An 11374-nucleotide genomic window follows, 5' to 3' on the forward strand; every position below is an offset into this window, starting at 1 on the left:
TTGGAGGAACAACACCTTATATTCCGTCTGGGAAACACTCAGGTTGGAGGAACAACACCTTATATTCCGTCTAGGTAGCCTCCAACCTGATGGCATGAACATCGACTTCTCTAACTTCCGCTAATGCCCCACCTCCCCCTCGTACCCCATCTGTTACTTATTTTTATACACACATTCTTTCTCTCACTCTCTTTTTTCTCCCTCTGTCCCTCTGACTATACCCCTTGCCCATCCTCTGGTTCCACCCCCCACCTTGTCTTTCTTCCCAGACCTCCTGTCTCATGATCCTCTCGTATCCCTTTTGCCAATCACCTGTCCAGCTCTTGGCTCCATCCCTCCCCCTCCTGTCTTCTCCTATCATTTTGGATCTCCCCCTCCCCCTTTCAAATCTCTTACTAACTCTTCCTTCAGTTAGCCCTGACGAAGGGTCTCGGCCTGAAACGTCGACTGTACCTCTTCCTAGAGATGCTGCCTGGCCTGCTGCGTTCACCAGCAACCTTGATGTGTGTTCCTTACAGACGGTAATGGAATTGAACTCCGAACTCTGAAACTGTAATAGCATTGTGCTAACCATTAGGCTAATATTCTGTATGATTGAATGCTGTTTTTGTTGCATGTTGTGACAACACACCACAGCAAATTCCCAATGCATGTAAATGTATATAATGAATAAACTTGATCCTTGAGACAATGATGGATTGTCTCATCTTAAACACTAAATTATACCAAAATATATTTTACAAATACAAAACTACAGCCCTTGTCATACAGCATTGTGAAGGATGGGAAGGAATTGGAATATTATTGCCACATGTACCGAGATCTGGTATAAAGCTTGTCTTGCATACTGTTCATATAGATCAATTCATTACACAGTGCACTGAGGTAGTACAAGGTAAAATAACAACAGAATGCAGCATAAAGTGTGACGTCTGCAGAGAAAGTGCAGTGCAGGTAGACAATAAGGTGCAAGATCATAATAAGGCAGACTGTGAATTCATCTTAGTAACGATGTTACTAAGTAACACACACAAAATCCTGGAGGAACTCAACAGGCCAGGCGGCATCTATAGAAAAGAGTAAACAGTCAATGTTTCAGGCCAAGACCCTTTATCAGGCCTAATGTTACTAAGTTCTCTATCTCCTTCCTTTATTCCAACTCATTCATTGAGACAAAGCCCAGCTCAGTGGTAACAACTTTGACATGGAGTTGGAGCAGAATCTGGTCATGAGTGCACAGGGAGTGAAGCAGGAGGCTGACAACGCACTGGTATTCAGAATGATCATGCTGCTGCCTATCCTTATGGACCGTGGATTGCTGGTCAGGAAGTCGAGGGTATAGTTGCAGAGGGAGGGTGTTATCAGGACTCAGTTTGGTGACAAGTTTGCTTAGAATTATAGTATTGAAAGTGGAGCTGTAGTCAGTAAACAGTGACCTCCAATATACACTGTGGCCACTTTATTAGGTATACCTGCTTGATAACACATAACTGATTAGCCATGATGTGCAGCAACTCAATGCATAAAAGCATGCATTCATAGTCAAGAGGTTCAGTTGTTGTTCAGACCAAACACCTTGGGAAGAAATGTGATCTAAGTAACTCTGACCGTGGAATAATTGAGATGGTTTGAGCATCTCAGTAACCACTGATCTTCTGGGATTTTCATGCATAATCTCGAGAGGTTATCCGATTTTTATTTAGCGATACAGTGCAGAGTAGAGGCCCTTCCTGTCCTTTGAGCCACGCTACCCCAGTAGCCCCTGAAAACACCTTAACCTAATCACAGGACAGTTTACAATGACCAATTAACCTACTCAGTACATTTTTGGACTGTGGTAGGAAACTGGAGCACCTGTGGCAAAGCCATGCGTTCCACAGGGAGGACAGGCAGAGACTCCCTTCACTGTGGTGCCAGAATTAACTCCAAACCCAGGAACACCCTGAGCTGTAATAGCACTGCACTAACCGCTGTTCGCGGCACCCAAAAATGGTACAAAGTAACAAAAATCATCCAGTCAGCAGCAACTACGTGGATGAAAACACCTTGTTAAATGGCCAGACTGGTTCAAGCTGCCAGGAAGGCAACAGTAACTCAAATAACCACATGTCTGATGTGCAGAAGAGCATCTCTGAACACACAACACATCAAACCTTTAAGTGGATGAGCTATAGCAGCAGCGGACCATGGGCACACATTCAGTGGCCACTTTATTAAGTACAAGAGGTAACAAAGTGGCTACTGAGTATAGATACCTTTACTGTCCAGATGCTCCATAGGTGAGTGTTGAAGTTGTTAAAAGGTCAAATGGAGTTTTGTTTAACTCTATCCTACAAGTCTCTAAAGGTTCAAAAGGTTCAATGGTTCATTTTATTGTCAAAGTATGCATGTGTAATACTACTCTGATATTTGTCTTCTGCAGATAGCCATGAAATACAGAAAGACCATGGAGTAATGAAAGAAAAGACATCAACTCCTCCTCTCAGCCTGAAAAAGAAAAGAAACAAAACCCAAAGACCCCACAATCCCCCCACTGGAAAAAAAGAGCAACAATAGCATCAAATCCTCCTCCCCCACAGAAACAAAACAGCGATAGTAACACTCACCACTCACAGAAAAAAGGAAGTGCGACAATAACAATCCCCAACCCCCTCACCCGCGGAAAAGAACACTGACAGTAACATTAAAACCCCCAACTCCCCCACAAGAAAGAAAACGTAGAAAAACTGAAGGAAGCCGATATAAAGTACAGTCCAATGATCACATAAATCTCAGAATACCAGAAACATCTTTTTGTCTGTATATGAGGACAGCAGCCATACAAGCTCAGTTCAGTCGTAAAGAGTGACCTCCGAGCCAGGTCCGAACGCTGCCAGTCTGGGCCTGAATGCACCGATTCAGCTACTGATTGTCTCCATTGGGAGCCATTGCTGACCCATTCCGTATTCACCTCGCTGACCACCGGCCTGGGTCCAAACACCTCTGCTGGAAGCCATCACTGACCCCCTTTGCATTCGCCTCAATGCTTCAATCTTCCTTTATGCTTCAAGATGGAGTCGTTCATGATCCAGCTCCTCGTCTCTAATCTTTTCCACAGGTTCCCTTGTGTTCTCGGCGCCCCACCCCCACCCCCGAATCTCTGATCTCCACAAGGCTGAGCTCCATGCACAGCATAGTGTTGGATCCTTCCATCGCGTTCCAAACTGTACGTCACAGGCTCCAACAGTTTCCGTAACACGAACAAGAAAAAAAGAACAAGCAGAAGGCATAGAAAAAGTGAAAATATTGGAGGGATTTGCTATCTGAAAGATGTCGCCTGAGGAATCATTGTTCACTGGCACTATCTTGACCAGAAATCCCTGACCAAGCATGCATCAACTTTCAAATTTAGTGTCTCAAGGCACCTCTCCAGAATTTTTATCCAGATTATTATATCAAAAACAAGAATCATTTGATTAACAAATGAGTCCCTGCACAATAAAATATTTCTCGATAAGGGCATAACTAATGATTTGCTGAAATTTAATGAAGCTTCACCTCTGCTTTGCTGTATCGGAAAAATTAAATACAGCACTTTGCATAAAGATGAACATTTAATTGTCGTTTAAATTACAGATAATTAGTTGTTAGCCTAAATTATTGTCTTAAAGTTGCACCCTGTAGCTCCTCCTTTGAACCATTAATTATAAATATAATTCAAACATGACAATGAACTGCAGATAAATTGATCATCATAATACTACGGTAATAATTAATGCAATTTCCAAAATACAAAACTGATGCTCTCTCTAGGAGCACTGTGTCACACAAATAATCAACAGCACTAAGGCCAAAGATGCAATAAAACACCAATACTTAGTCTTTCCTGTTCGGTAATCCCTAACACCCTCAACCAGATAGCAAATTGATCTATTCCTGTCACACATTCAGAGGTACAGTGAAAAACGTCCATATAGATCAATCATATCAGTATAATGAAGCAGTACAAATACAGAATGTAATTGTACAGAATAAAATGATACAGTTATGGAGACAGGCAATAAGCTACAAGGTCATAACGAGGTGAATTGTGAGATCAAGGATCTCACAATTCACCTCGTTATCCTTCAATAGTCTTATAACAGTTATCCTTCACCTCTTATCCTTCAATAGTCTTATAACAGTTTGATAGAAGCTGGGCTTCAGCCTGACGATAGGTACTTCCATGCTTTTATATCTTCTGTCCAACCGGAGGGGGAAAAGAATTAATGTCCAGGAAGGGTGGAGACCGCAATTATGTTGGACGCCTTATTGAGGCAACACAACGTATAGACTGACCTGTGTCCACAACTCTCTACAGTTTCAATTGTTCATTTCCCTCCATAATTGCTGCCTGACCTGCTGAGTTCCTCCACCATTTTTATGTGAAGTACTCTTAACTGTTTTAATATCTAAAAGCAATTATGCAAAATGTGGTGTGTCTCTTCCATAACTAATTAAAAAAAACACAGGCACGCATGCACAAATTGCTGAAAGAACTCAAACGGTCAGGCAGCATCTATGAAAAGGAATAAACAGTTGATGTTTCAGGCTGAGATCGGCTCCTGATGAAGGGTTTTGGCCCAGAACATTGACTGTTTATTTGTCTCCATACAAACTTAAAATGCTTTAAGCCTGTATGCTTGGGAATCCTAAAGACCAGCTCATGTAGATTCAAGACAGCTTAATTTCATTTCTAGTACACAAGTGTAAAGAAGAATGAAAAAAAAATTAACTCCAAATCCAATACAGCACAAAAAATGCACAAAAATAAAGAACACAATTAATATAAATACTTAAGATAGCAACATCTTATGGTCTTATTTAGATAGGTTGATTGTATGTCCATAAAGAGATGCTAGGCAGAGGAACGTCTGTACATAGGGCGACTCGACAGGAAATGATAAAGTAGTGGTGGTTGGGGATGTGTCGGGGTGTATTAGTGTTGATCAGCCTTACTGCTTGGGAAAAGTAATTGTGTTTGAGTCTGGTGGTCTTGGGCTGGATGCTATGTAGTCTCCTCCCTGATGGGAGTGGGACAAACGGTCCTTGAGCAGGGTGGCTGGGATCCTTCATGATGTTACTAGCCCTTTTCCGGCACCCTTCCGTATACATGTCCTTGATAGGCAGGTAGGCTGGTGTCAGTGAGCCTACCTGTCCGCCATAGTGCACATGCGGTGATGCAGCATGTTAGGATGCTCTCTATTGCACATCTGTAGAAGGTTGTGAGCACAGATGTGCATAGTCCAGCTCTCTTTAGCCTCCACTGGCAATTTTGCCTGATTGTTTTGAATGAGTTCTGGGATCATGAAAGGTTGTGCAAGATGTGCACTCCGAAGAGTTTGAAACTGCTTACAGTTTCCACTGCAGTGTCAATGTAAAGAAGGGTCTGACTGGTTTAAGTTCTCCTTAAGTCGATAACCATCTCCTTTGCGTAGTATTGCTAAGTGAAAATCTAGATGATCAGTGCTCTGACACAATTTTTAAGAACTTCATAAACAAGGGAGATAGAAAAATACAATGGAAGATATTTCAACACAACTGAATACACATCTCGGTCACCAGGGGCATGCATGGGCTGAAGACCTTTTATTGTGCTTTACAACTATGTCTGTGCCCTGAATGACTTTACAAGAGCAAACTACTTGTGTGAACATTCTCACTGGATCATTTTAATAGAGACAACAGAACTGTTTTCAGCATTAAACAGCTGTTCATGAGCTACTCACCATTCTCCCTCTCACAACATTTGGAGGGCATTCTGACTAGTTGCATCAGTTTGCTAAAGTCTTTCTTTCATACACAGGATTGCAAGAGACTACACAGGCTCAGCCAGATCCATCGGGTACAATCAAGGACATTTTAAGGAGGCAGAGCTTCAAGAAGGCAGAATCTATCAGCAAGGATCCTCACCATCTGAGATATGCTCCTACCTCACGACAGTACTACCATCAGGAGAAGGTACAAGTCTCAGTGCTACCCTCTCGCCGGGCGGCGCTCCCTCGGCACTGACACCTTCCATAGCGCGGCGCTCCGTCCAATGCCCCATCACAGCTCGCGGCGCTCCCTCACTCCAGCTCAAAGGAGACAACCTGGATTTTTCCACTGCAGCGGAGCCTCGCCCGTTTACCCAGAGGAGAAAGTATAACCCACGGCAGCTTTCACCCTGTAAACTGGTGTTTACTGAATGAAATGTCAGCCCACCGGCTGACAGATCCACCTCCAAATCTGCCTCGCCCACCACGCCCCGTCCATTTATTTTCTACCTGCAGACAGAGAAATTCCCCACCCCCCTGATTCAGCACCGCGTGGGGCCCCTCAGGGTCGGCATAGTGCTGCAGCTCAGCCGGCCTCAGAGGCAACGTGCGCCGGGGCCAGTGTGTAGGCGAGCTCGGGGATACCAGGGCCTGGCGCTCTCCCCGCAGCACCAAGCACGGGAACCGCCGGAAAAACGGAGAAGCAGCGAATTAAACTCACCTGATCCTGGACCCCATTGCTGGTGGCTACCGTGCCGCGCTGTCGTCGCTTCTGCCAGGGGAGAAGCAATACCGCCAAGCCCTTCCCTCCGCAGCCTTTACGCGAAGCCGGGGGACGACATGGTCGCTGGGCATCGAAGGTACCGGCAGACGGCTCACCGTGGTGTCTGCTGGGTCCTGTAGTCCAAGGTCTGACGTTGCTACCTCTCCTACGGACCTAGCGTCACACAAAAACTATAACTCCCGGCGTCCTTCACTCCCTCGGCAGCCCAGTCTACCTGTCCATCAACCAGACTTTGTCAACTTTTTTTACAGAAATGTCGCTGACCACATAAGTAAAAGTGACCCTGCTGAAAGAATTAGAGATTTCGCGTTACCACAGTCCTTTACAGTATGTCACAGAGGGGCTTTCACATATTCGATGCAGGGAGGATGGTTCCAAAATATGGGATCACGCACTCAGGTGAGAAGAAGAAATTTCTACACCCTGAGGGCAATGAAATTTTGGAATGCTCGGCACGTAATCAAAGACTCCCTTCCATTCCAGACGCCCTCCCATCTTCCATCGAAGAGAATATACAAAACCCTGAAAGCACTACCGTCCAGCTCAAGGACAGCGTCTACCCGCTGTTATTAACTCGAGTGGTTCCCATAGTACGATAGCATGGACTGTTGGCCTCACAATCTACTCGATGAGACCTTTCACCCTGCTGTTTACCTGTAGTTACTCTGTAACTGTAACACTTTGTTCTGCATTCTGTTACCGTTTTACCTTGAACTACCTCAATGCACTGTTGTAAAGGATAGTATGGATTTTTGACACGCTCGATGCCGGGATGATGATTACAAAATATGCGATCGTTCACCCGGGAACGAGGTGAGTGACTCCGTGTGGATGGTACGCAAGACAAGTTCAGTAGGTGTGACAACATTGAACCAAATTATCGTTACCCAGGCGTGCTGCCGAGGTGCACTTCTAGATCTGTGGCTGTCAGAGGAAATCGTGCGATGTGGGTTATCGCATGGAAAGAGGGGAAAGACCGGCCAATATCTTACTGCATGACAACGGTAGAAGGATGGGGCACCCAGCCTGCATTTGCTTTGGAAGTGAAGCCGACATTGCAATGGAAACAGTGGTCAATTTGCCTGAGGTTGGAGGGCTGTCTGTGGGTGTAAGGGTGGGAAATGAGCTCGTTTTACATTTGGTGTTCGTTTGGTCATATTGTTGGCTCTGTTGTTCTGCCAAACATGGGGGCATGTCGGCATGCGTGGCGACACTTGCGGGCGGCCCCCAGCACATCCTTGTGTGTGTTGGTTATTAACGCAAATGACGCATTTCACTGTATGATTCGAGGCACGTGTGATAAATTAATCTGAGTCTGAAGGTGAATCTGTGTGCATCATACTTGATCAAGACCTCAATCAATGATATTTCTCACTGTTCTATCATTCTATTGCCTCGTAATGTAAGTATGTAAGTAATGAGAGGCATAGACAGGGTTCGTTCATTCATTATATGTCGTGTCGTTTGACGTGAGTGATCATGGTTCTTGCCAAAATGTTCTACAGGAGTGGCTTGCCATTGCCAGATATGGTAGAATGTAAATATAGGGTAGATAGGTCTTTTTCCCCAGGAAAGTTCAAAAGTTCAAAGTAAATTTAGTATCGATGTATAGGGCACCATATACTACGCTGACATTCATTTTCTTGCGGGCATTCACAGTAAAAGCAATACAATACAATCCATGAAAAGCTACACACAAAGACTGACAAACAATGTGAGAGAGAAACTGTGAAAAAAAAATACAAATAAGAATAAATAGTTAATACTGAAAGCATGAGTTGTGGAGTCCTTGGAAGTAAGGAATCAGCTCAGGGTTCAGGTGAGTGAAGTTATTGCCCAGGTCATGCAACACTGCACATAATGATGTTGATGATCAGTTGGGCATATAAACAGGCAAGGAATTGAGGAATATGGACCATGGGATTAGTTAGATTGGCGTCATGGTCAGCACAGGCGTAGTGAGCTGACAGCCCATCTTCAAGGAGCCCACCATCCAGGCCTTGCTCTCTTCTCACTGCTACCGTCAGGAGCCTCAGATCCAGCACCACCAGCATTAGGGACAGTTATTACCCCTCCACCACCAGGCTCCCAAACCAGCATGATATTTTCATTCACTACAACACTGAACAGATCACTGAACACAACCTGTAGAATCACTTTCAAGGACTTGTCAACTCATGTTCTCATTATTATTTATTTTTTTATTATTTTTTTGCATAGTTTGTCTTCTTTTGCACTCTGGTTGCTTGTCAGCCTTTGTGTGTCATTTTTCATTGATTCTTTGTTTGACTGTGAATGCCTGCAAGATAATAAATCTCACAGCAGTATATGGTGACATAGGTATATGTGCTTTGATAATATTTCTCCATTGAACATTGAACTGTTCCTGTGCTGTACCGTGATGTGTTCTATCTTTACAGTTTGGCCGACTGGCCATGTCTATATCAGGCCCTCCATTTAGCGAGGTCGACCATGGATGTTGCGCTCTAGCTGTCTACCCGATACGCAAGCTGGTATGCAGGTCAGGGTGGTACGATATGAAGAGCAAGCAGTGGCCCATGCAGCAGGCTCCCCGTCTCCACGCAGCCGTTGAATCCAAAGGAACAGTAGGGACTGATACATTTTGCAATGCAAATACCTATGTCAGGATGCTGTTTATCAACTATAGCTTTGCATTTAACACCATCATTCCTACAGTCCTCATCAGAAAGCTACAGAACCTAGACCTCTGTGCCTCCCTCCACAAATGGATTGTCTACTTCCTAATCAAAAGACCACAATCTGTGGGGATTGGAGATAACATCTCCACCTAGCTGACAGTCAAAACTAGCACACCACAAGGGTGTGTGCTTAGCCCACTGCTCTGCTCTCACTACACAGATGACTGTGTGGCTATATAAAATGGCATCCATAAATTTGCTGATGATACAGCCATTGTTGGCAGAATTTCAGATGGTGACAAAAGGGTGTACAGGAGCGAGATATAGTGGTTAGTTGGGTGGTGTCAGAGCAACAACCTTGCACTGAATGTCAGCAAGACCAACAATCTGATTGTGGCCTTCAGAAAGGGTAAGATGAGGGAGCATGCATCTATCCTTATAGGAGGATCAGAGGTGGGGAAGGTGAGCAATTTCAAGTTCCTAGGTATCAATATCTCTGAGGACGTAAGCTGGACACAACATATTGATGCAGCTATAAAGAAGGCAAGACAGTGGCTATATTTCATTCAGCATTTGAGGAGATTTGGTTTGTCAACTAAAACACTCGAAAATTTCTATAAATGTACCATGGAGAGCATTCTGACTGGCTGCATCACTGTGCAGTATAGAGGGGCTACTACACAAAATTGAAGTAAGTCGCAGAAACTTGTAAAATTAGTCAAGTCCACGTCTACAGCTCTGTACACAGAACTTTAAATTCCTTTGCTTCTGCTCTTGCTGTTGAACCACTCGAAATTCATGGCTTTTTATGAATAAAGGACCCCGTTCTTTCTCTTGGACTGTCCCATCAACCCATCTAGCAGAGGCAGGAGAATGAGATCGAGAGGAATACTAAATTACTTTGTTATGTCTCCCCTCTCGCTGTAAAACGGAGACATCTCTTGCTCCCTTATTAGAGAGACAGACAGCTTGTGGTATGTCGAGTTACCGGGTGAACAAGTAGTCTTTGGGGTACTGCAGGTCTGTGTCTTCATTGATGTTTTGCTGCACACCTGAGTGCTCGGTGGAGGGCGCCGATACTTTTTTTGCTGGTTGGGGGGAGGGGTTGGTCTTGCCTTGCTGCTTCCAGTGCACGGGAGGGGTTTGGGGCTTCTAACGTTTGACTGTCATTCATTCTTTCAGGCACTCTTCTGTTTTCATGGATGTTTGTGAAGAAAAAGAATTTCAGGATGTATATTGTATATATTTCTCTGATGTTAAATGTACCTTTTGAACCTAAATCAGCCATGATGGAATGGTGGAGCAGACTGGATGGTCTGAACAGCCTAATTCTGCTCCTCTGTCTTTAGGTCTTATGTTTTCCCTTTGCTGGTTCAGATGAACCATCCATCTTCAATATAAAAAATACCCTTGTTTCTCTTCCCAGAGACACTGCCTGACCAGCTGATTCTTTCCAGCACTTTCTGTTTATATTATACCTCATTTTTGGGTGGTGGGGTGGAGATGCAACACTACCAAAGGAGGTGTTAAGCACTCTTCCCTCCGCTAACCTGCAGGTCACCCTTGGGCAAGGTGTAGCACCTGTTTAGCCCCCCCAATCAGGGTCACATGAAGCTATGGGAGCAGGTGGTGGATGGTCGTATGAGCAGCTGGTGCAGATCACAAGTCCTGATTATGAAGCCATGATCGCCTACATCATACGGCATGGCATAATGACAATGATGAGTTTTTGGGATTTTATGTTGCACGAATTAACAGCTATATTATTGACATTACAAGAGCTCTCCGCTGATCACAAAGTGTCACTGAGAGATTAGATAAATGCCAGCCTTTCTCACTTCACACTCTTCTACATGCATTTGAATTCTCATTTGGTTTGGCTCTTTGTTTCTGATAGAAACGAAATACACAGTAATAATGTACTTAGTCTCTTTGAGGATTACAGTCATATTCACAAATAGTTTCCAAAGCAATAAACGCAAATTGTTTTCACAGACGTTACAATTCCAGTAATCTGAAAAGAAATAAACTTCTGAACACTGAAGATCAAAAACCAGAACAGAAGACATTGGAAATATGCAGCAATTGCAATCAAACTATGCAAATAAACTTTTATAATTAAAGGTTAAAAAATAACAAATATTTGGAGAAGGTTG

At 44.0% G+C, this 11374-nt stretch overlaps 1 protein-coding gene across 1 annotated transcript in view; it reads right to left on the bottom strand.

Annotated features, from left to right (window-relative positions):
* Positions 1–6660, bottom strand: part of LOC140186043 (DENN domain-containing protein 1A-like) — a 630918-nt gene extending 624258 nt beyond the window's left edge. Inside the window, exon 1 of the mRNA XM_072239859.1 lies at positions 6496–6660. Coding sequence (XP_072095960.1) covers positions 6496–6512 — 17 coding nt within the window. The 5' untranslated portion in view covers positions 6513–6660. The remainder of the gene's footprint in view (positions 1–6495) is intronic.
* Between the last annotated feature and the right edge of the window lie 4714 nt (positions 6661–11374).

Source organism: Mobula birostris, chromosome 22 (genome assembly GCF_030028105.1).
Source record: "Mobula birostris isolate sMobBir1 chromosome 22, sMobBir1.hap1, whole genome shotgun sequence".
Lineage (NCBI taxonomy): Eukaryota > Metazoa > Chordata > Chondrichthyes > Myliobatiformes > Myliobatidae > Mobula > Mobula birostris.